This window comes from Puntigrus tetrazona, chromosome 9 (assembly GCF_018831695.1).
Source record: "Puntigrus tetrazona isolate hp1 chromosome 9, ASM1883169v1, whole genome shotgun sequence".
Taxonomy (NCBI): domain Eukaryota; kingdom Metazoa; phylum Chordata; class Actinopteri; order Cypriniformes; family Cyprinidae; genus Puntigrus; species Puntigrus tetrazona.
The window spans coordinates 14,251,715-14,278,140 of NC_056707.1; the positions used below are offsets into that span (position 1 = coordinate 14,251,715).

Below are 26,426 nucleotides of genomic sequence, written 5' to 3' on the forward strand. Positions count from 1 at the left end.
TGTGTTTAGTTGTGTTTTCTTCTAATCAAACCACTGTTGTTGACATGCATGAGCTGATTAATTAAGTGAATCATGGAGTCTAATTCATAATGCAGTTTGTTTTGGGTATTTGAAAAGACAATGTGATCATTCAAGGTCTTGGAAAATATTTATTTGGCCAGTGGTTGGCTCATAATTAAAAAAGTTTTCTATGTCTGTAGCTACCTGTTCCCTCCATCACTTCATCAACTACACGCTGGTCCTGGGACCCTGAAGAAGAGCGCAAACGACAGGAGAAATGGCAGAAAGAACAGGAGCGTTTGCTGCAGGTAAATAATATAGTATCTGTGCTCATGCATTTGGCTATGTAAACCTATCAACTAAATTTTATTTTGGGTTACATTTTTTTAGTAGACATCCTATTAATTATGTAACTTTGTAACAACATGTCAACTAAATCTCATTCATTTGCAGCTACATGTTTATCAACCCCAGAGTAGACTGTTAGGGTTAGTAGGTTTAAGGTTAATAAAATAAGTTGACATTAACTTCTCATAGTCAGTATGTTGTAGGTTGTTGAAACTGTTATTAGGCAAACAGTATACTATTACGCTGCTAGTTGACATGTAGTTACAAAGGTGCTTACTGTTAGTAGAAAGTCTAAAGTGGACTGTCAAAAATAAAGTTTTACCTATTTTAAACATTATGTTGTATAAAATAGATTTATCATATTCGGTTGTTGTGAGTAAATTTTTTCTTGAGATTGTAGAAATTAGATTGGTGACCAAATCTGATTGGTAGTGAACTAATACATTTTTTTAATAAATGGCAAACGCACCGTGCAATTATGCATTTTGTAATTTGAAGCGTTGTTTAGTTACAATCAGTTTCTTTTTTGTTTTCTTCCCCTCTCTCTCCTGTTTTCCCCTTGCTTGGCTTGCTGAAGGAGAAGTACAAGAAAGACCAAGAAAAACTTGATGAGGAGTGGAGAAAGGCCCAGCAAGAGCTTGAGAAGGAGAACTTCAAAAAACATGAGGAGGTATATGTAATATTTTATTTATTTATCATAACCATTGCAGGTCAGTATTTTATGGATGCCTCAAGAGAATGTATATACAAATAAGCAAATAGGACAATTCAGGAAAATAACAGATTTTACTAACTAATTTACTCTTTTCAAAAGTTCATGTAAGCCATTTTATGATTTTGCAATAGACTATTATTTTATATGCAAGTGGTATGTGAAACTGTCATATCGTCAATGTAAAAAAAATGGATACAAAAAATCCTTTGATTGCTGTTGAACAGGAGATGCGGCGTTTAGAGGAAGAGAGGAGAAGAAGAAAAGAAGAAGAGCGCATTGAGGAAGAGAAGAAAAAGAGAGAAGAACAAGAGAGGAAAAAGAGAGAAGAACAAGAGAGGAAAAAAAGAGAAGAGGAGTGGCTGCGTTTAGAGGAAGAGAGGAGAAAACGAGAAGAACAAGAGCGCCTTGAGGAAGAAAAGAAGAAGAGAGAAGAAGAGGAGAGGAGAACAAGAGAACAGGAGAGGCTGCGTTTAGAGGAAGAGAGGAGGAAGAGGGAGGAACAAGAGCGCCTTGAGGAACTGAGGAGGAGAAGAGAAGAAGAAGAGCGCCTCCTTCAGGAAAAAGAGAGGAATAGAAGAGAGGAAGAGAGGAGACGACTGGAAGATCAGAAGAGATATCAGGAGCAAGAGTGAGTTTTGTCATTACCCGGTGTCTCTTACTTTACGTCTCATCTCTCATTACTCATACTGATATGAATATATAATTTTCTCAAGCATGCATGTCAGATTTGTTTACTTCCAGAATGTTAACATGATGGAATGGCACTGAATATCATGCTTGACAAATGTTGCTTAAAATACCAAATAACCTGTCTAAACTAACATTGTCTGTGTAAGGGCTGGGCGGCAGGACGCTATACATTTGCAATAACTTCTATGATGATGTGGATGTATCGGTGCGCAGGACTGCTTTGCATTGTTAGATTAATGGAAACGATAATGTTATTCTAAAGAAAATTAATTTTCAGTTATTTGTAGCTGAAGTACTGTCACAGTATATTGTCTATTTTACAGAGCCTTTTTGCAGCGACTCATTCAGTCAGAATTTAGAGTTGGATGGTATAACCAAATAAGACCTTTCTTTCATAGAATATTTAATTCACTGACTTACCAAAAACCAGTACCACGTGGTTAGTATCATCGAAAAATGCAGCCAGTAATTTTTTTCAATAATTCTTTTTTTAAAACTACTTTTTCAAGTAGTAATATAGTCTACTGATTTTAGAAATGTGCCACGTGATTCTTAAGAAATCATTTCAATATACTGATTTGGTGCTCAAGATGCATTTCATATTATAATTTTTTTTTCAGGATTTTCAAAAGAACAACATTTTTAAATATATTTTTGTACTATAATATTAGTGTATCAGTGTAGAAGTAGTTTATATTAAAGTATCATTAATTGTTAGTGTAAAATGCATGTTTCATCATTTTTACAGCAAAAAAAAACTATAAATAACTAAATAATGTTGATGATGTGTCAATTTAAGATTCTGGTCATACTTCCCAGCCCTAGTTCTGTTTTTCCAGACTAATTTGTCTTCTATTAATGTCATGACTATGTGAACATCTGCTTGTCTGTGCTGATTCTGCTGTTTGGCCACAGTAAGGTGGACTCCTTTGGCTATACCAATGTTTACCCTCAATTATCCTACTCACACAGGTAATAGGACACTGCTGTTTGCACACCCATTTGTATTGAATTAAGTTGTCAATGAATACAGCGCTTTCTGGCTATGCATCCATATAGGATTTATACATTTAATAAGATCTTTCATCTGTATGTTTATGAGACAGAGTAATCCTTATTCTTCCAATCTGGTCTGTAGATCTATTTCCAAATCAACTCCAGAACTTGATGAGACCGCAAAACCAGATATTAAAGGTCAGTGCAGCTTTTATCTCTTCTCCAAACCTTTCTGTGTATCTATTGTTCTTTTGACCAATAAGAATCCGTTAAGACAGCACTATGTAAAGGATCGCGTCAGTTTCCTCAAGAGCGTGTTGTCGTGGGCCACACATTGTAAGGGCTGCCGTTAGCTGGGTGCTGTAGAGTCTGCGGCTCTCTGCAGGTGTGTACGGAAGACACAGGGGTTTGGCAGGATGGCTGCTTGAAGAGGAACTGAGGCGAAAGAAAAACTCTAAGATCCAGAGAGAGCAGGCAGCGAGTGAGCTAGAGCTTGAGAGGAGGAGCATCCTCAATGCCATGAAATACAGAGATCCGGAGAGAGGTGTGCGCGGCTCGACCCAAGCCGATCAATCAGCTCGAACTGATTTATGCAAATTCGATAATTGCAATATCAGCAAAATCAGTTGTGATCATGCCTATGTCCACGTGATCATCAGTGTGCTTTTGATTTAAAAAGTAATATAATAACAGTGGGGTCCAAAAGTCTGAGACTGCGAGTGAAAATGCATCTATTTTTTTCCTTTTTTTAACCATTTTTACCATGCATCACACTAACATTATAAAGTTTGTTGTTAGTTTTCTTTTTTTTTTAGTAAGTAATTATTTAATTTATACAGCAAGGATGAATAAAATTGAGAATCAAGAGTGACAATAAAGATTTTTATATTGTTACAGAAATATTTTATAAAGCTGTTAACTTTATGTTAATCAAATTATCCATAAAATTCAAATAATTCCACAAAAGACAGCTGTTTTCAACTTTGATTATAGTGCTGAATAATGTTTGTTTGTTTATTTATCTACTTTAGAGTGATTTTTGAAGCATTATATTCAAGAACATCTGTTCAAGCCTGTTTATTTCCAGATTTATATTATATTTTGAATTCCACATATCCCCTGTGGTCTCATACATTCGGGCCCCACTATATATAATCGGATGAAGAATATCTGAAATCAATATTGCTTTTGCTCTTGATGGCTACCAACTCTGTTTACAACTTGTCACTTTGTTATTAATGGTGATTTCTGTCTGTTGTTGGGTCGAGCAGCGAGCGGTGGTCTGGGTGAGTTCAGTAGAGACTATAAGAAAGATCCTCAGTCTCAGGCTGAGGTGGAGAGGCAGCAGATTCTTCATGAAATGAGAAAGAAGACTTCTTTGAACACAGACAACAGCTGGATTCGCCAGCAGAGCGCTGCCAGTGTCACTGCCAAAGAACCGAATGATCAGCCCATCAGGAGGTCAGTAATGGACAACAGTATTTTTCTTTGTAACAAAATGATTGAACAAAATGTGCAGTGAAAAAAATGAATTTGATGTGACTTTTAAGCACAAAGACTGACAAGCTCATTTTGCATGCAGAGGCGAGTCACTTGACAACCTCGATATGCCTCGTTCCTCTTGGAGATCATCTTGGAGCACGTCTAACAGCACTTCGTCCATACCAGACTACAGCAGGCCCCAGTCGTCCCTCTCAGGCTCCTCGTCGTACCAGAGTGGACGTCCAGGGTCTGCTACTCTGCAAACATCTCAGTCCATGAGCTCCCTCAGGCAGTCCTGGTCCCCATCCGCAACTACACCAGAGCCAGAGCCTCGAGCTCCACCACGGAATAGGTATTCATCAGTAAAAAAATAAAGGAAAATGTCATTGTAATCTAAACACTCTAAAACAGTGGTTCTCAACTGGTAGGTTAATGACAGCAGAATCATAAAATGAGACTATTTCTGGATAACGAAACAGAAGGCTTCAACTTCCATATTCCAGTCTGAGACAACACAAATGTTATGCGGTACTGCTTCTCATGTAAATGAATCTTATTGTAAGGATATGGTGGTGTTTTACTGGAAAACAAGTAAACAAAAGATTGATCAGAAGTCAGTTTTGGGGGGAATATATCATTTGGCCTTGTTCTTATTCTGCATGATTGGCTAACAATTAAATACACTAAAGTTGCTGTCACATTTACTATTGTTTTGTGTATTTTCATGATCAAAATTAAGAAATTTCAATGGGAATCTGTGCAATCTGGAATTTTGCTTTGAGGGTGAAAGTTTTTCAAATGCATATTTTGCATCAGAATCAAGTTTGTGAAACAAGTAGCACTGACCAACAGAAAGCTGCTTGTTTCAAAGGGACAAATGTGTGAGCCATGCTAAAATATTGTCATTGAGAAGTGGACCTGTTGCTTGGGTAATTTCACAGAAACTTTGCTGATGTGAACAATTTTGATACTTTTTTGAGTTTTGAAACAAAACCACTTGAGAACTGCTGATCTAAACCATACCACCCAACCATTCTCACGCGTGTTCCATATTCTTGTTGTCTTCAAAATGTGTTTTCACCCCACATGAGCCAAGGGCTATGTGCAAGTATGTTTTGCTGGGCTTCAGATGATGTTTTCTATAATCTAGGTCAGTGAGTGGCAGAAAAATGTGTTCGTTCTGTAATACACCACTGGGCAAAGGAGCAGCCATGATCATCGAGTCCCTGGGGCTCTGTTATCATTTGAGTTGTTTCAAGGTGAGCGTTCAGCTACTCTGAGGTCAGGTCCAGCCTGGCTTCATCAGTGACTAACCTGACTAATGCGCTCTGCCTGCTTTTACGATTATTCTAATCAGTTGTTCTGTGCACATATATACACGATCAAAATGTCAACCCAGAGAATCAAAATGCCAATTCTAGCTGCTTCATGGATAACGGCACTGACAGCACTGCCCTGTGACTTGTCTTTCGTGTCTAAAACACTGTCATTTTTTTTTTAGCTAAAATAAGCAAAGAAAAATTGTTCATTGACTCTTAAAATCTAATAAAGTCTAGTTATATGATGGTTTAGCCCTGCACCATTTTTAACGTATATCTATGTTTGTGTACATTTTGTATAATTATCAAATGATAATTAAATAATAGCGAACGGATGAAAAATGTGACCTATATCTTCAAATGTTCTGTAATCAAGCATATTTCATGTATTTTAAAATGCAATTTTAAAAGTACTCCAAATTGCAGTAATCTGCTGTTAGCACTCAAATCTGGGAGTGTGCACCGTGCATAATGCGTTTAGCACATTTATATATTGAATCAAGTGCTAAAACAGCACAGACAAGTATTTGTAAATAAATGACGCTATCAGTGGGTGTAATTCATTCTTATTGAGTTTCCTCCTGAATTTATTCCAATGCGTTTACCTTCAGAGCAGCTGTATGTGACTCATCAGGAGCTTAATCGTTCCTCGCACATCCTCGTCATTCTCCAAATGCCAATCATTTGTATTTCTGCTCATCCTCTCATTCATGTTGCATTGTCCTCCTTCTAATCTTGTTGCTGGGTTATTTCTGGTCCTTTCGGCTGGTGTTATTACTTCAATTTCATATCCTCTTATGCTGCTGCCATTGACCTCAAGCTAGGATTCTCTCTCTCTCTCTCACTCTTATATAGAGGTGAGTGTGCGATACGGCATTACATGGAGGATTCCGTCTTTCTAACAATGTGCTCTTTCATCTTGTGTTTGCAGTGCTTTAACTGCAGGTCTGATTTGGGAGGCTCAGAAGCAGGAGCAGAAGTCAGAATACGACACCAACAGCTCTATTGTAACTCCTGCTATATGCGACTCAAAAGTAGGCCACACATCTCTGCAATATATGCGGCTCAGTTACATAGCTCACAGAGTGATTTCCGATGTTCTTTATGACGATTTTTCTCCTTTTTCAGCTGGGCAGCCCACAGCCATGTGATCTCGCAGTACTGCAGCAGATCGAGGAGGAACCAATCACAGACAAGGAACTGTAAACACTAAGAGCGTATTGGAGATATGATGAACATTGGGTGATTTAGCCAACCTTGATTATTCAATGAGCTTCTATTGTACTTTTTCACTTTTGAGAGGGTGAGATTCCTAAGGTTGTTTATGTGAAAGTATTAGTAATTGTTTGTACAAAAGGGATGTGCATGTACCTGAATATGAACTATGCATTTGAAGAGATAATTCATACACTGTCTTTTTCATCATCACTGATTGAATCTTCTGATGACTTCTGGTTGGTTAACTGATATCTGTATGTTCAAGAAAGTGTTTATAGTAATTCATAGAAATATTATTTTATTGTCATGGCTTATTTAGGTTTCTCCTGCAGTCTTTTCTATATAAGGGTTTGCTGACTAAAAATATCCTGTTATTACACTTCATTTGTGTGCCTTTTTGTGTTCTGATGGGAAAAGATGATTAAGGATAAATCCATTAAGAATTTATTTAAGAGTGGCATGGTTAGTAAGCAGCACTCATGAGCTATATACTGTTTCATTGGTAGCATCTATTTTATGCATCTGAGCAAGTTCTCTGCAGGGGGAAAAATCTAGAACAAAAGCAGCGTACTCAGTAATAATTGTAAATAAAATTTCCAAACCACAATATCTTTCCTGAGTGTGATTTACTTGGCTGATTTCTCATTAATTAGATTTTATTTCTCCTTTTAAAAATAGCCTGAATCCACCTTTACTGTCTTCAAGTGACATTGGTTTGACTTTCATTGTGTTTATAGCCTCATCACAGTCGCAGGGGATTTTCATCCAATACCTTTTCCAATGGTTCATGTATTTTTATCATATTGTAGAACTACAATACATTTCCCATGATACTTTTCAGTGAGTATGTATTTTTGTTGCAGTTTCCTAATGACATTACATCTGCACACTGCAAACACCTGTTGGGAATTCACTGCTAGTCTTGTAAAAGTGAATCTGATGTATCAGGGACTCAGGAGCATTACAATAATATTATTTTTCAGAATATGAGAGCACAGAAAAAGGAGTCCTGCTATTCCTGCAGTTTGTTCTAATGGAGAGCATCACCTGATGCTCATATGAGTGTAGTACTGCCCCTATGAAAAATAACCAAGGTTTTAGTATAGAAAAAAAAAAGCTGCGGTCTTGTTGCACAATGGTATTTAAAATAAAACTGTGCTTATAAATATGCTAATCAATGCTCCAAAAAAATACAGTTGCTACATTTTTACAAGCCTAAAAACCACAGATAATGCCAGACAGCTTGCTTGTTGCTATATGACAAGTATGAATATAACATTGTACAGTTTTAAGGCTTTAGATAGCCCTAAGACCTACATTTCTCTCTGTCTCCCAATGTGTATTTTGCTGTCTTTTCTTACCCTGCAGAGAACTGGCTACAGTGGCACTTATTTTGACAGTTTGATCACCTGGAGGTAAAAGGTGAGTGGAAATTTGTCTAGATATGGAACATCTAGATAGAGTTTCCTCCCAGCAGTTTCTCACTTGTATTTTAAAGCTTTATACACAGTAGCCTTCTGTATCATCCACAAGATCTACACATCTTATTGGTTTTGTGTTAGCTTACTTGGCTACATATTTATTATCTACTTCTTTTTTTTTTCATTTGTGTGTTTGTTTGTAATTGAAGCGCAGTCAGCTCAAGGGGGCACTGTTGGCCTAGGTGAGCAGTTAATTGACCTGTGGAACACGCATAAAGAGATCTTTAAAATTCAGTTAAAGAGGTGCTACAGATGTCCGATCTCATTGTCTGAGTGTCTTTAGTTTGGTGGGTGGAGGGATAAAGGATATCCTCCTCCACCTGCTCTCTGGACTGATGCTAATTTTAGTCTCCATTATTGATGTCAGCCATGTCTAGTTGCCATGGTTTTAGTTTCTCACTGAACATCACCTGCAAGGCACTGCACTTCTCTAATCTGACATGTTGGATAGATAACACTACAAAGTGACATGGGAAATTTCAGTCATACCACTTGAAAGACATTCTTATCTAAGAATTCAAACACTATTTTGGATATTTTATTAAAAGGCTCTTTAATGTAAGAAAATTACTTTATTTTTTTCCCCCTGTAGTATTAAGTAGTATGCAATTAAGAATAACAACACCAGTTTGATTCTAGTCACTTAAGTTGTTTGTCTGCAGCTAGAGTTTTAGTCAAATTACAGTTCAAGTAAAAGAAAATAAGCAAGACGGCATATTTGCACTACAGATATGCTTACATTATACCATTAAAAGTACTGGTCTGGTATTTAAGTTGTATGGTACTCTAACCCTGAAAACTAGTGTATATTGAGGATTTAAAAAGGTTTTTGGAGATCTTAACACCTTCTAGAACATGCTGTCAGACTTGTATGCTATCTCATCATTGGTCTCTTCAAGTTTAATGTGTTTTTGGCTTGCTACTTTTACTGGTTTTCCTATCAGTGCCGTTTTCTCAACAAGCTGTTCTTGTGTCATGATAAGCAGAAGCTTCTTCCGGCGCTTTAGAAAAGGATTGTTCTAGGACTTTTTGATGAAGTGAAAGGAAATCGAGTTAGATCCTGATATGTCCCGGACCGTAGCTCTAGGCAATACTTTGGATCGATTAAAGAAAAAGAATGTTGCCGCTTTGTCCCAGTGCTGCGGAGACAAACGTGCACTTGCTTTTTACGCAGCTCACATTTCATTTTACAACACCCTGAGTTTCCTGAAACACTTCAGTTAATGCAGAGATCTGTTTGGATGTTGTAGCGATCCTTTTTTTTTTTTTTGGTAAACAGCGCAGCCAGTTTTATCCCCCCTTTTCCATAGTTTTCTTGTGGCTTGTTTTTATCAGCCTTTCTGTACAGGAGGCTCCTGTTGTTTCGTGGAGGTGGGTAATATGGTTATTGACTAAAGTGGCCATTAAACCAGCACTTAGTAACCTGGCAGTGACATGCAGCACAGCCCTCAATCACAGTTTTCAGATACTGCATCATTTCTCCTCCGCACTTTAGAGCCAAACACATGCATGAGAAGTGAGTGGATACCTGACTGAAGTGGATGAGCGAAGGATTCTTTCAGGTGTGAGAATCAAAAGGATTTTTTTAAAGAGGGGTAGAGCACCCACTCTCTCTCTCAGTCAAATGGAGATTTGGTGTGGGGGTAGAGAGTGATTCATTTTTTATGTCAAGACCTAAGCAGAGTGCGATCACTGCAGGCACTGATTTCTAATTTCCCTTGATGGCATACTTCAAAGATCCAATCTATACTTGTCTTCTATCTTACTGTACTGCTCTAATGCTCGGCCTCCAATGAAATGTGCTGGCCCTTCATTTTCGGTGACATGGAAAATGTTTCACTGCTCATGAATGCTAAGGCGGCCACAGCTGGAGGATGCAGATATGCTTGAAGTTATTATGCCAAGAGGATGTTTTCTCGCCTGCTGTGAATTTAGCTGCCATTGTGCTGAGCTGGGTATGGAGGTGAATATTAAGTCACAAGTTAATCTTCTGTTTTCACGCTAAATGATTTTGATGATCTCAGGAGATTAATAAGTATGGTGTGAAGTTTAGGGTGCACTGGAAAATTAGAGCCACTAGCGGTTTTTGGTTTAGATATTACTACACAAAAATTTGAAAAGGGCGCAATTGCCCTTGATTAATCCGATTATGTTTTCTTATCCCGTACAGATTTATGCTTTAAGTATCCGTTCTTTTTTGGTGCAGTAGCCATATATCTGTGACTGGTGATTTCCGGACTCCACGTCACAGCTGAGCTTAGGAAAAAGCACATCCACATGTTCCAGTGTCACCCCATGCAGTTTTCATCCATCGTTACTTGGAATTAATGAGAGCGCTTCAAAGGGTGAGCTCGTTTTAAATTGCTCTTCTACATGCACTGGACCAGACTGCTGTTTGAAATGCATAAAACACTGAAATGACTAAGCAACCCTCTTATAAAATATAGTAGTACTATAGTAATGATGTTGTGGATTAAGTAATACTACACAAAAGTCAGTTTGGGATTTGAATAAAGAAGCGGTATAGATGTGAATGATGCAGAGTTGCGTAATTGTGACTGAGGTGAGTAGTGAATATTTCTTTTTTTTTAATAGATGGGAGCATTGGTGTATTCTCTCACTCTTGGAATCAAGTGTCTCTTCAGAATGATTAACATCGTAGTTATAAATTGACAATTTGGCCATTAAATATGTATTCTTTAATGAAGTTGAAACTGAGTTGACTAGCATTGTTGATTAATAACTTAAAAGCTCACAGACATATATTGAAAGATTTTTTTGAAATCGTTACAAATAGGGAAACATCTGTATATTTTTACTTCAAGAACTCAAATGTTATTTTACTGGTATGAAAGATCATTTTGACTTCTGTGTATACAAAAAAAAAAAAATCTAAATTAAAAGCACAATGAAATCACCTAAATTCCATTTGAAAAACCTGCATATGCTGGTTATTTATGTTTTAAAGCATGGTAGCTGGTTTAAGCTGGTCCTGAGTAAGATATAGTTGCTCCTGCTCAAAGGACCAGCCAAACCAACTCAAAACAGCTACCATGCTTCAAAACATACCTAAACAGCATATGCTTTTTTTCAGCAAGGTTCCAATGTGTAATTAGGCCCATATGATTCTTTCCCTGTAGATTTCTGAATCACCCTTTTGTAGGTGAATGGATTTCTAGCTATGGATCATGACATAATTCCTGTGGGTGGCATTTTCTCTGTGTACACTGTACTTGGTAAATAGCTCTATCATGTTTCTTTCTCATATGGTTGCATGTGTCATGGGAGAGTTACCAGGTGCAGAGGGTCATGACGTTAGTTCAAGGTTTACTCAGATAAGGTTACTAAGTGATTAGTACTAAGAAGAACATGTGCTGTATAATGTTTTTTTGGGTTAAATATTTGAATATTTGCATTTCCTTTTTATCTTGCTTAATTCTGTACTTTAAAAAAGAAGAAAAAAAACATACAATCACTAGACTTACGCTACTGTGACAGCCAACATTTTAACCAGGCAAATCAAACAAAGAACATGCTCTCATTATTTCTTAATCACTTATAATTAGGCTAATCAAAGTGCAGTTTAGCAGGAGGAGCAGTATTCCTTGACTTTAGCTAGACAGATGTTAACAGCTTTGTGAGAAGGGCAATGAAGTGATGCCTGACCTCGAGTCAGATGTTTTTGGCATTGTGCCTGAATGACATCTAATATGGAGCAGGGGAGAGCAAGGGCAAATGTAAGCTAGCGAGAGCCTTATTCCATAAATTAACAAGCTGGAGTAGAACTACAACATGGGCTGAGTGACAAAGGCAAACACTTACAGATGGCTTGAGTAGCGCAAGGCCAAACCTGCATCTTTATAGCTTTATAGCATTAGGGCCTCTAACCTTCATTAAAAGCCAAACATAAAGTTGAGTATTTTTGGTTTTCAGTTTAGAAGATCATGTAGCACAGTGTTAGATCAAGATCAAGTCTTATGTGTGGGAGATTATTCAGTTATGTCAGTACATATTAAAGCAATACATAACGTCGGTATTAGTTTAGTGTTTGAACAACGTCCTAATTGCTGCTTTGTGTTTATGTGATGGATTTGGCAACTTCTCTCACACCTACTCAGAATGGTGTAAGTGAATCACTTTGATTTTGTTTAAGAAACGCAATACATACATTGCAAGCTTTAATTTAATCCAAGCTTTAAGCAGTGACCTCAGATCTTCTAAAGATGGCAGTACGGTGATCAAGTGTTCTCTGGGGTCGTGACGCAGCTGTTGTCATAGAAACAAATGCCTCGGCTTAGAATGGAGGTGAGCCAAGGTATTATTTGCAACTGGATTAAAAAACAGAGGTTTCCTTTGGTCTATTGTAAATTACAGAAACAATTAAAGCCTGATCGTAACTTAAAGTGTGGTTTGAGTGAGGTGTTGACTATTATTCTTCTTCTTTGCAGTGTTTTAAATGTATTTTTTCAGCTTTTGAGAACACACTCATGTTCTTACCTCTGATTAAAACAAGGAATACTGATTTGCCAAATGGATTAAATTGTATTAATTTTACATAACTTCCTTGTATCTGAACATTGCAGCAGCTGCAAGCTGGCAAGATGGGCAACAGAGCTGCACAAATCCTCCTCCTCAGGTGGTTCATCCTTATTCACTGCTGTGAATATGTCAAGCTACTTTTATTCAACCGAAGGCTGCATACAATTTGATCTACAAGAACCATGTCTTAAACCGTGCTTAATTAAACCATGGCTAATAATGTTTCCTTCCTTAAGATGTTAACTTTATGAGATAAAACTCCATATCTTTGCAAACACTTGCAAAGTTGCCAAACGTATTACTAAACACATTCGTTTTCTCTGAGAGTCAGACTGCCAAATATTTATTCAACTTTTTGTGTGATATTAAATTGTGCTCATACCTACTATTTAGATTGTTGTGTTTTTAACTACTGTAAGGACTGGAGATTGTTTTTTTTTTTTTTTTTAAGTTTATTTTAGTTTTTTTTGCCTCATTCAAAAGTTTGGGGTTACTAAAGTTTATTTAATAGTTTGTTTATTAATTATATAATTAATTTTTATATATATTTCTCGAAAGATGCACTAAATACATCTGACTTTTGTATTGTATAGAATTTGAGTAGAACACTTAGTGCTGCAGATTGCAGTAATGGCTCCTGAATATTCAGCTTTGCCATCTCAGGAATAAAAATAATCTTAGTTTAAATAGTAATATTTTACAATATTGTTTTTGATGTATTTTTTAATTGATTAAATTTTGTAAATGCAGCCTTGGTAAGAGTTTGTTAAAAAAAACATTCTAAAAATCTTACCAACCCCAAGCATTAGAATGGTAGTTTAAAACATGAATGTATAATTCATACTGTATAATTCTGCTTCTCTCATTTTAGACTTGAGTCGAACAGCATTATGAATTAAAAATTTTAAAGCTGGGTATTAAATAAGGTGCATGCACTGTCTGCGCCCCTGAGGTAGGTCTGATCAGTCTCCCTGAAGCCTTTTCAGTGCTGATGCCCTTTAATAAAATCAATGGCTTAAAAGACTTAATATTACTTAGTAAGCAATCTACATACACCCATTCATCTTTAGAGGATCTGTATGTGTGACCGGTATATCTCTTAGTGACTGAAAAGCCCACACCAATAATAGCATTTATTTAGTTGCATCCTTTTTCTGATGATGAAAGCTAGAGGCAGGTAGACATTTGAGGGATGAATCAGACAGCTGCAGTGGAAGAGTCTTTTGATTACATGGTGCTTGATGAATTTCATGGATATTGTTTGTTGTCATAAAATGAACTTGCATTTACTTTACTCTGAATGCAGTTCCATATAGATTTATGAGAGTATATCTTTTGTCGTATATGCCGGTCTCAAAATTTTGGATGGCAGATTTCATATTATGCAACTTCGAAGGGGTCCATCACCAGCCGAGCAACTGCCTTTGGGATAAATGGGAGTACTAATGGATAGCTTCAGAATTATAGACCTCCTTGGTTATCACTGGTGTGAGTGACAGATGTTGCTGTTGGTTATCAATATCAATCTCCCATGATGCATTTCCAATGAGGAGGATAGGTCATCAGCATGTAATCCTCAATTAAACGGCTACCAACTGATTCCACAGCTGTACAGGTTGCACCTTATTGACAATACCACCCCCTGCCAAGTCCGGTGGCCGAACCAGATCAATAAACTTGCCTGTGCTGGTCCGGGAATACTGCACTCATACTGCCATTTACAGACCCCAGCATGACGAGACCCCTGCTGCTGAAGTGAGATAAGCAGATGAGATGGAGGATGATATGGGCTCTTTGTCAGGTCTATTCTGTAGGAGTGTGTCTTGTGAGTCTGTTAAGTGATTAAACCCGACCTCCTTTTGTGAAACTAAAAGAAGAAATTATTTACCTTCTTGAAGATACTAAATTGCGCTTCTATTTGAGTTCATGGGGACAATTAACACTCTGGCACACATCTGTTAGCATTTTTTCAAGTAATTTTCTAGTTGAGTAAGATCACAAACAAAAGTTAACATGTGACATGTGTGGAATATATTGTTTTCATTTGACAAATATATTAAAATAAATCATTACTGTTGAAAGAGGAAACTTCATAGCTATCATTTAGAATTTTTTTAATGTTATTACTTAAATCCAACCATTGCTGTTGACACCATTGGCAGACTTCATGAGTCACTGAATCGTTTACTCAATTGTTTAAAAAAATGCAGTTCTATCAAGACAACAATGTATTTGTCTTGGTGGTCTGCTACACTGCTGCTGCTGAATTGTTGTTGCTGTTGGTTATCGCAGTTGTTGTAGATTATTGCTGCTGCTGAACTCACCACGGCTAACACATATACGATAAAATGCTGCAAGTATTTAAGACATACTGCTGCTGTCATGCCAGTAACATTGTGGTTATAGTGCCGACGTCTAACGCAAATGTGCTCGTGGCATACTGCTGCTGCACAATAGCATGCATAATAATTGAGCTAAAGACAAAACAATACAAAAATGTTGATTTTGGTTGTATTTTTATTTTTTTACAAAAAATTGTTCATTAAGGCCTTGTCTAGCAATCCCAATGCTCCAAATAGTAATTTAAATGTCAAAAATTATGTGACATCATTTGTATGTTTTCTGAAAAGGGGTACATTTGCTCACTACTTGCACTGCCGCTGAAGGTCATTTCGAGCACTTAATGGTGCTTCCACCTTGCAAACAATCCCTATACATATATTTATAGTATATTAGTGTTCATGCAAATGTAATCTGTTATGTCTTGAGTAGACTTTAGGAACTTCAGCTCATTGTGATTCATTTTGCCAGCTCAGGTCACATTTATCAATTTGGAGGGCTTGTTTTCTGTGTATAGCGTATAAAATGTTACTAGCAAAAAGTTACTAAATATTGATACAGGATTACAGGATCATCTTTTGTATAACATATACATTCACTGTTGAAAATTGTCTGTGTATGACATCTCTGAGCTTCTATATGCCGAATATGCTGCATAGCACAGTCCCATCTGAAGCGGACTTGTTGGTGTAATCATGAACCCAAAATTCTCAGCACCGGACATTAATGTGAATCTAGATTTGCATTTCAAAGAAAAGTTGAGTCACCTGTTTTTAGAGTACAATCAATATTTCATGCATAAATGTAATAAGATCTGTTACAGATTGCTATAATTTGCCAAGACGTAGTCCTGAATGATTATCCTTTTGACTGGATTTTTTTGTCAAGTGACATAAAATAGATGTCAAATACATAATTAAACTCAGCGTGAAAAGACTTCGCTGTTGCTGAAATATATTCAGTAGTCCCATGTGAACAACCGTGGAATATGGAAACTCGTAGCCTTTTTGATCAGATTAATATGTCTCCTCAGTCAACTAATACTATTATCAAGTATTAACTGCTAAAATTATTCACATGAAGATGAATAGCATTTTCAAGAAATTCCAAAATGAATTAATGTTATCATAATACTAAATCATTCAGAAAATTTTCTAAATTATGACAGAATTATAACACAACATTTTCTAGCTTGAGCGAATTTTATTTGACCATATAACACAGGATCACTGAACACTGTGTTCCTTTCTCTCAAATAGAATTACCAAGAGTAATACTACTTAAAGAAAAAAGGATTATACTCCTCAACACAATAGGAAACGGTAATTGTCTTTTGTCCAAATTCAATTGACTCTTACAGTCAGACAAATGAGCATTCGTTTTACAACTACAGGAAAAGCAAACTCAGTGAACATGCTGAAGAAAATGATGTTTTGACTGTATATAAATAAACGTTAGCTTTATCTCTAAGTGAGCCGCTGAAATTGGAGACACTGAGGTGATGGATCACAGCAATACTTGACACTCTCGTAGCCCTGCTAAAACCAACACGCACACACACACACACACACACACACACACACACACGTTAATTCACATGCACAAACAAGCACACATGCTCAAAAGATGAAATTGTTTATTTACTCAATTTTGTAGATATAAAGATATTTGTAGGTGCTAAAAAGAGAGTTTCCACAGCATTGGTTGAGCTTTTTCTGTTGTTGGGTCAGAAATGGCTGGTCTTTGTTCCTGAAGACCTTCCAAAAACTCAGCTATTTCCTAAAAAAAACCACCATTTGAAATGCACTGGACTGTAGAACAAAGAAGGTTTGCAGCATGAAAGGGATGTACAAAGTGTGAAGGGAAGGGTGGTTCAAAGGATACCAAGGATACCATGTAGTTTTCAAGGACATTTGGAATGGAAATACATTTTGGAAATGCATTCTTGACTGGTTTTATGCTCAGCTCACAGTCCTCTTGTTCAGCATCAACAGGATTTGTGCACTGTGTTATAATCCGCGTATTAAGAAACTATCTGCTGTATTAATATTAATGATGCATTTTGGCTAAGATGAAAGAAAGAAGTAATATGCATGTTTTATCAAATATAAAAAGGCAGGGAGGATTCATAGGAACATTCTTGCCCATGTTTCCTATTCGGTTTAGATCAGTTGACATTAAATCAGCACTTTTACTCTTTCCATTGCCTTTCGGAGAACTACAGAGAGTTGCTATGATTAAAAGGCAATCCTAATTTGATATAGACACAATTCAGCTAGCTATGAAACAAATCATTTTGCTCCTGGAAACAGTACATCGACTACTTCTTAATGAAGATAAACAGATTTGTGGGTAAAGTGATTACAGGGTTGTTTGAAGCTGTGCTTGGGCTGTTTCCTTTTCCACTTAGTTGCTTATTGGCCTTTTAAGATCTGTATTGATCACTGTGATCCATGTATTTCTTAACCAACGGCTAATATCTCTAGAAGTACATGAGTAACAGTGAGCACTTTAAACAGGTTTAGCAAAAATAAATGAAGACAGGCAATACAGGTGAATGGATACTGTTAGGATGGCATTAATTCAAAAGATGATGCATGTGGTTCCGAAACAGCTGCCTTTATTTAACAAGTGCGCACATCGCAGCGACAACTCTATAATACTCTCCGACTGTCATTATCTTCCCCTTTTTTTCCAACTGTGTTGGAACATTTACTATGATACAATAAACGTGCATAGCTTTCTATGTGTCCTTGCTGTGTTGATGTAATGCCAAGTACATTATTCAAACAACTGGTTAAAGATTAGAGCCTCTTCAAAAATAATAAATGACTAGCTAGGGATTCTGGGTAGACTACTGGGCACCCACATAGATGCTGAGGATTATACTGCCTTAAGTAGCAATCGATATACTAACTAACTAACAAAGTCTTTTTTAAGTATATGCAGGTTGCAAGTATGCAGCTCTTCCTCTTGTCGTAACAATGGTTTTGGGTTGTGCCGGATCAAGCTGGATTTTATATTGATCTTGAATATTTAGATTTTGCTCAGCCACTGTCTGTTTTCTGTCCACAGCTCCCCCTCCTTCCTTCAAGCTTTGTTTCCTGTTTCTCCTCAGATCTCTCTGCTCCATGCAAACTATGAAGGATCATGGAGTTGCATGTGTGCAAATGACTCTGAACAAATATAAATGTGTATTTTGGGTGTTTTCTTCCAATTAATCTAACATAAGAAATACAATTTTGCCCAAAATCTCAAAATCGATGCTTACGTGAAAAACAATGGTTTTGCTTGTAGTGTCTTTCCTTAAAAATTCAACCCAGCTCAACCTCATGGATATTAATTGTAAAAGTTGGTTGGCATACAGTCCTTTATAATCTCAGACCTGGACTGTAGATGATTGCGCTGTATAATCCAAATATGCTCCCGTAGCCTCAGAAGCTATGTAGTTAAACTTTTCAATATGATTTCCACTGAGGATTTTTTATTTATCTCAGCAATAACTGAGACCTGTGAAGAGTGTTTTGAATACTTACTTTGGTACGGCAGGATATCACATTTAAATCACACTTTATTTATCTATTTATTGAAATATAGTAATGCTGTTTTTATGAAGGATCTAGCACCAAAGATTGCAGTGCTCTTGCTGTTTTACCATATTTTATCAAATTAAATAGTGACTTGGAAGTGATTTGTATTTCTGGAGCAAGCCAACCAGGAAATCACAGTCCAGGTCACTGCTGTGAAATATTTCACGCTTCAAAGACAGATTGTGCTAGCATAAAACAGCTGAACTATTTTTTTATTTTTTTATGGAAGCAATCTCTTCAGATATGAAGCTGAAGCGGTGCCCTCTTAATAACATGAGAAGGTAGAAGCAGACATCTGGTGATAGTATAATAATGAACAGATGTGTGTGTTTCACCAAGATCACGTTGCCTGTGTGACTACACATGTTATATTGCATATTATTAAACCCATATGAAAACATGCTGTTCACTGCTGTTCAAAAGTTTGGGGGACATTTTTATGATATTGAAAGACATCTCTTCTGCTCACTAATGCATTTATTTGATCATTAAAAACTAATAAAAATAAATAAAGTAAATAAATACAATTATTTTTATATTGTATAATTTAATAATGAATGAATGAATGAATGAATTAATTAATATTAATATATTTATATGTCATTTATTGATGGCAAAGCTGCATTTCCAGCAGTCATTACTCTAGTCTTCAGTGTCACATGATCCTTTAGAAATCATTTTAATATGCTAATCTACTGCTCAAGAAGCTTTCTTTTTATTAACAATATTGAAAACAGTTAAGATTTAACTTGGAAACTGAGATCATTTTTTTCTGACACAGGATTCTTAGCTGAGTAAAATATAAACAAAATCACCATTTATTTGTAATATAAATAATCCTTATATTAATAATAATTTTTATATATATTTTAGACATATTTAAAACATAATTTGAACAGTAGTATAGAATTAAAAAAATTATGTATCGATTTGAGAGAGTGCAGCTTGTAACGCATGTGATAGAAGTGCAAAGAATATATAGCTTTTTAATGTCTATAGTCATTTCAAATAAAAATGATTTCTAACAAGATTTAAATACAAGATTTTCCCTTAAGACATGCTTAACCTTCTTGTCTGTGAAGACGGACCATCTGTTGTGTGATTTGTGCTGTATGTCTTGTTTAATACTTGACTCTTGCATCGTGGATAGACAACGTTGTCAGACGTTCTTTCCATCAGCAGACGAACACACTGCAACCTCACACTCACAAGACACAAGAGAATATGAATATAACCACATGTTTATGCGAAGCACAGGCTCACTGAGTCACATTGTTCACGCAGACCTTCATATGTCACCTGTTTCTTCAGAAAAATATTCATTGGATTAAACAGGGCTTGTGGCCAACAGACTCCATTTGCCTAATGTATTAGGCCAAACAGCCTCCAAGTGTTTTGCATAACACCTGTGTGAAGTGTTTATTGTAAGGAGTTGATTAAAGATGAGACTAGGGTCATGCCAGCCCAGTGGTTTTTAGAAGGGAAAAGTAAAACACGTCACTACAAAAGTGGCATTGAATTGAAGTGTCCTTCTATAAAGTAGCCTACATTTTAGTTAGCTACTGAACTAGTTTGCAAGGAGAGCCTTTCGCAGTCAAATTATTTTTAAAGGTCACTGTCTCATATCGCTTTTTAGATGAATGAATCCACTTTGAATTTGCTCATTATGTTTTTCTTTTGATTTAACTTCTTTTGAGCTCACTTCAATGAGAAAACAATGCAGTTGCATTAGATTTCATCACTGCATAATTGCAAAAGCTTTTAACATTGCAGATTTAACGCGACCCACTCACATTTAAACGCAGTCTTAGTATGACATATCTGTGTCATGTTATTTCATTTCTATTTTATTGAATTATGTAAAACGATTAATAATTTGAGACATAACGTGGCTCGATGTTTAACTGTCGTAACATGTCATGTAAAGGACGCTTTGATTTGTGTTTAGTAGTACAAATGGGAATAAAAAATTTGTGGGGGGTTTTTCTACTGGGTTTGTAGAAAGTATTTAAGAAAGCTAGTGAGCACTATTTTGAAATTACTAGCCTTGACAAATACAGTCTCTGGTTTAAGTAAGCGAAAGCAGCTAGTAATTGCTGAAGATTAATGTATTAATACATACAGTTTTTTGTGACATGAGCTAATTATTTTATATCATTTGTGATAGAATATTTAGAGAAATGATTCCCAGGAAAACAATAAATACCTATATATGTCTTCACCATTGTTAAAAATGTAATCAGTGTGATATTTGCTTTGTTAGAAACATTTGTTTTCCTATATCCTGACCACAAATCTCTTATTTAGATACCAGTTACACACTCTTTTCTCTCTCTCTCTTGCGCTCTCGTAAACATTTGTAAAATTGTTAGCGTGACGAAACAATAAGCTTTCCCATTTTTAAGAACATTTTAGGCCTGTATAATTTCTGCTCTGTGAAAAGATGCTGTCATTCTGTCAAGACTACAATAAATCCTATAATTGAAGTCTTTTGTGTTGGATCTTTTCAGATGGTGCACAGACAAATTGTTGTCACATCACTGAAAAGAAATGGTGTGAAATACCATTCCTCTGCACGCATTTCTACATTACATGCAATTTAAAATGTGAATCCCTCTCAATCTGCAAATCATTCATAGCTAAATAATGCAGACATATATTAACCATCGGATTACTAATTATAAGATACATTGAGTCTGACATTATTTTCATATGATTACTAAAGATTTTTTTTTATGTTCATGTCGGCTGAGCGGTTAAAAAGACGGACTGCTTTCTTCGGTCAATTTAAAGATGTTTCAAACTGTATTCTGTGATAAATTTAACTATAAAAACTAATTGTACAGCTCAACACTGAAAGAACAACATGATAAAGCAGTTTTCATGCCACATGAGTAGGCTTTGTTCAAGGTGATGAACTGCAAAACTATCTAAAATGTCTGATCTTAGGGGAAATGGAACTGTCAAAGCCGCATTTCAAAATGCTTTCAAATATGTAAAAAAACAGAGCCTATAATAATGAGCCTATAATAAATCACACAATAAATTGATCTGGATTTTGAAACATGGTTGCAAATGATTCACTATAATTGTATATGGGCCTAAATCCATTCCCTTAAGAAGAAAAAATACAGTATACATCATGTGAGTACTGCAAGCGGTGATAGATTTTAAATGCAGAGCGTGTGCAGATTTGCTGTCCTCATGAAAAAAAAAAAAAATGATATAGGTTTTTTGATATATAAAATCTCAACTGTAGGCAGTGATTCCACTGCACTTTCACAGATAAAATGTAAATGTCTCATAGGCAGGCACACCAGCTCAGGGAATGTTGAACATACTCTCAAATTAAATTCAGGCTCCTGAGTGGCAAGTGACGTAACCTCATTAGCCCCTTAATGTACACATATAAATTGTACAACAGATTATGAGCGCAACTAAGACTGAGCCTGTGTGCAACAGTTGACACAGAATTAAGGACACTGCATAAATGCTGTATGTTCTGGTCACAAGTAATCTTACACATTAAAGTTAAGAGCGTTAAAACTAATTCATTTTCAAATATATGAAATTTGCACTTCACTTAACACTCTCCTTGAGAAACAACCGAGCTGTGGAATGAGTGCATAGACCATTAATAAATTTCCCAGCTGAGAGTACTGGTTATTTTTAGCTAAGAATTTAATTTGAATAATCACTTTTTTTGGTCTGAAGTCAGTCTTCTGGTATGTTTTGTTATGCAATGCTTTGATCTGATTTTCTCAGAAAAGAAAGGTTTTCCAGGAGAACAAAGAGTACGCTGGCAGCAGGAACAGCTTGGGGATAGAGGTCTCTGCACTTTCAAAGATATTCAGAAATGGTCATCTGTCTGCTGCAATGCATGAAAATTATGAGTTGATGCATAACAAGTGAGTACAACATCTGCTTCCTCCCTAGATACTCCTACTATCAACGTCCTCTAAAGCGTCTTCAGAATTGTAGGTTTTAATACATTTATTTATTTATTTATATTTGACGCAGTGAACCACCATATTCTCCTCAGACCTCACAACTACTGCACCTTCCTAGTTCAAGTCTTACCTCACAAGTGTCCATATCACATCAACCAATGGTGTGCCCCATGGCTCTGTTCTCGGTCCCCGTCTCTTTACACATACATGACCTCACTTGGCCCAATCATGGAGGCACATGACTTCAACCATCTCTCCACTGCAGACAATACACAACTGTATCTGTTTTATTCTGCTTAATACTGCAAACTGGTATTTATGACACAAATATATTTTCTGAACTATAAATACACTGGTTTGTAGTGCAACAGTTTAACCATTTCATGTACTTCTAGTTATTTATGTAACGTGGCTAATTAAACAGAAAATAGCTTGCTTCTACAGTGGTGTAATTTTAAACCTGTTTTTAAATACTTACCCCCATTTATATGTAACGAACAGAAACTTTAATCAATATATTGTTGAATTCAGATGCAACTGATGACCTTCACTGCGTGTGAACAGAAAGACCCGTTCTGTAACCCTAACATTGCAGCTGGATCTTTTCATTATTTACACTCGAAATGATAATGCCACCTATATTTGTGCACAGCTGCGTCATCTGCATTTCAACAACATTTGTATCACAAAAAAACGGAAAGGGAACTATTGTACATTGGTACAATTATTGTATTCATTGATACTGGCAATGATTCATGATCAGGCCACTGAAATGATCTGGCTGACCCCCAAAACTCTTGAGAGCACAGTTAAATAATACTGCATCTGTCCAAAAAGCAATCTTGAGGGCCGATTTGTTAATGCCAGTTATTTCCTTGTAATTCACGTTCTCATTGTTTATTGAGTTTAGGTAGAGGTTATGCTACATGTTTTGTGATCATTTATCATACTTAAATTCAAACATGCATTTTTCCTGTGAACCAATGAAAGTTTCTATGCTACAAAAAAGGTATTTTAAAAATAGCATGAGGGTGCACTTGCACAAAACAGAGGAGTAAAATTGGGTTGTTCAGCAGCTGGTTACATTATGTTCTAATTTAGCCCTCCAGCCGTTAAGAGCTGCATAAGACATACTTTAAAAATTAAAACTGACTGGAAAAAATACAATTTAGGCTGACACTGAAAATTATGACAGATTACAATTTATTGAATGATCAGCTTTTAAACAGCAAAGATGCTTACAAATGAGATGCTTACAATGCTGGAACAAAAGAGAGATGTTCGTTGTAATATAGACATCGAAACGGTAAACCTAAGACAAAACAAAAAATATTAATTCTTCGCACAAAACAAAAAATGTGCTAAAAAAATCAATACAATACAGTTGTTTGCTGTAAAAAGGTAAGCCTCACAAAATTGTAATATCTTTGTAATATATTACAAAGTTGTATTATTATTTTTTTTTTTACTTTATTTTGAGTTTTAAGAGTTTTTACTCAATTTTCTTAATCTGTAATGAAATTGAAAGTGGTCAAAAAGTGCAATGAATCACTGCAGGTAACTTTGGCACCGCTTTAATTTTACTAAAGAAATTAAGGCAGCAATGAAACTTCAGTTTTAGTGGGTTATTCACAGTGAAAAGTTTAATATGAACTTAAAGGAAAGCACAAATGAAGACGAATTTCCAAATCTTTCTAGAATGTTAACTAATGAGTCAGTAACCAACTTTTCTTCAAACTTGTACATTAAATCATTTAAAAATATTTCATGTGTCCATTTATAATACATGCAAAGTACAAAACACATCAAGGACGTTTTACAAACAGGCCCTCAAATATGAATCTGACTTTTTCTGCGAACAAAATGAAGCTATGAAGTGCAATGATAGCTAGTTAGTCTGCGTTTGTTAATTCTACATGTAGTAGGCTATTTGAGTCTCGGTGTAAACAGACAAAACCTTTGATAAACACAACTAGAAACTCCACCTCTCCTAAACGGATGAAACTTTGCTCTCGTAGCGGAATGCCTATATATACACAATTAAACGCGACACCTTTGGCTCATTCTCGACAGAAAACGTACTCTGTGTAGCTCGTCCAGATTTTGTCCTCGTTTGGGTCGTTGCTGGAGTAAGCGCACGTGCCCGTGGAGCTGCACGCGACCATATGGAAGCCAAACTCCGACAGTTTGTCAAAAGCCTGCTCGAGAAAATTGTACTTCAGATAATAGCGCGATGTGTACCTCTCCGGAGGGCGGTCCGGGTCTCTGCTCTCGTTCAAAGTGTCTCCGAAAACCTCCTTAGCCAGAGAGGTCTTCCCGCACACCGTGATTCTCGCGACCCGCCTGAATTTGGCGTCCGTTTGTATGTCTCTTCCGATCGTGTACGATCCCCGGTAACCGACTGTGATGTAGCCCGACTTTTTGGATTCGAGGGAAGGAGAGTGAGCGGTGCTGGCGACGGACATCGTGCGCGAGGCGTCGGGTCCCACCAGCGGAGGCGCGCTCGGCTCCTCCGAGTCACTCGGGCAGATCTCGTCGGTGATGGAGTTGTCTTTACTCATTTTGGGACTCAGGAGCTTAGACAGGTCCCGCAGCTGGAAAAACTCAGCCTCCCGCTGTAATCTGCTCTTCTCCGGAAAATAGTCAGGCAAAACCAGATTTAGATCCCGCAGGTAGTCTAAAATGTAGCGGAAAAGAAAACCGTCCCTGTCCAGAAAGAAGCGCCCTTTGCTGTCCCGTGCCAGCTCTGTCGGCGTCTTCTTACTAAACATGTTCCACAGGAGAGAATCCGGCACGGCTATTAAAGTCGTGTGCCGTGTCACATACACCTGTCCTCCCACATTTAGTTCAATAATATCAGAAAACGGAGAGGCGGAACCCGCGCCGTTTGATAGTCCACACTCGGGGTCTGCCAAAGCCATCGCGTCTGTTCAGCTGATGCGCCAGTTATTCGCGACTTTGAGCAACGGGCTTCCTAAAGACTCGAGATAAGGGCAGATGTTTGTTTAAATAGGTTGTGGGAGGGGAGAGAAGACGGCTGATGTTAACGCTTTATTGGCAAAATGGGACCAACTGGTGTCGTGCCTCCTGCTGTCAGTGCCTTTTAAACGCTGTGCTCTGACTCTTATCTGAATTTGGCGTTTCTTGAAAACTCGTGATATTTAAGAATGCACTTTGCACTTAAATGTAGATAATAAGTTAAAAAGTGCAAAGACATTTTCCCCACGCGCCGAGGGTAAACATTGCTTTATAAATTACAGTATTGACATTTTCTGCCACGCGCTCCATATGACAAAGGAGAATAGCGGCATCTTGTGGTATAACATTGGAATAAACGTTAGCTAGTCTTCACAAGCAGAGTTATACTGACAAACAGACAAAAAAAGCTTAGGTTAGTGTTTGTCTGATACTTTTTTTTCTCAGAAAGACATTCAATCATCTGAACAATCAATATTAATGTGCCCCTATTATGGGTTATAAAAGGTTAATATTTTGGTTTTGGGAGGCCCGAATAAAGTTGTCATGCTTACAAAGTAAAAAAAAACACTTTAATTTTCTTATAATATGCATTTATTTTTACATTTTACCTCCCAAACGATTCGTTCAACGACTTTTACATTTTTCCAAACCCCTCCAGTGATTGGTCGATTTCATTTAAATCAGTTTGTGAACTTTAAACCTTTGTACCTAACGACAAAGAATAAATTTGCATTTTTATTCAGCCCAAGTGGGCGGCAACATGCTAATGTTTCATTTTG

The 26,426-nt window shown here is 36.7% G+C and overlaps 2 protein-coding genes across 16 annotated transcripts in view; one reads left to right on the forward strand and one right to left on the reverse strand.

Annotated features, from left to right (window-relative positions):
* The window catches only part of lmo7a (LIM domain 7a), a 40,927-nt gene extending 33,552 nt beyond the window's left edge, over positions 1 to 7,375 (forward strand). For 10 of the 15 annotated variants that reach the window (XM_043248109.1, XM_043248108.1, XM_043248110.1 and 7 more), the window contains 11 exons: positions 201 to 308; positions 926 to 1,018; positions 1,288 to 1,691; positions 2,669 to 2,725; positions 2,892 to 2,947; positions 3,135 to 3,293; positions 4,021 to 4,210; positions 4,332 to 4,583; positions 5,382 to 5,490; positions 6,482 to 6,584; positions 6,679 to 7,375. In XM_043248109.1, the coding sequence (XP_043104044.1) occupies positions 201 to 308; positions 926 to 1,018; positions 1,288 to 1,691; positions 2,669 to 2,725; positions 2,892 to 2,947; positions 3,135 to 3,293; positions 4,021 to 4,210; positions 4,332 to 4,583; positions 5,382 to 5,490; positions 6,482 to 6,584; positions 6,679 to 6,701 (1,554 nt within the window). In that variant the 3' untranslated portion in view covers positions 6,702 to 7,375. Of the gene's footprint in view, positions 1 to 200; positions 309 to 925; positions 1,019 to 1,287; positions 1,692 to 2,668; positions 2,726 to 2,891; positions 2,948 to 3,134; positions 3,294 to 4,020; positions 4,211 to 4,331; positions 4,584 to 5,381; positions 5,491 to 6,481; positions 6,585 to 6,678 lie in introns of those variants that run through there. The other 5 variants (XM_043248111.1, XM_043248112.1, XM_043248115.1 and 2 more) reach the window with 5 other exon arrangements.
* A 16,479-nt stretch (positions 7,376 to 23,854) lies between these two features.
* On the reverse strand, positions 23,855 to 25,952 carry kctd12.1 (potassium channel tetramerisation domain containing 12.1). The gene has a single exon (XM_043248299.1). The coding sequence runs from the start codon at positions 25,587 to 25,589 to the stop codon at positions 24,729 to 24,731; it is 861 nt and encodes a 286-aa protein (XP_043104234.1). The 5' UTR covers positions 25,590 to 25,952; the 3' UTR covers positions 23,855 to 24,728.
* Between the last annotated feature and the right edge of the window lie 474 nt (positions 25,953 to 26,426).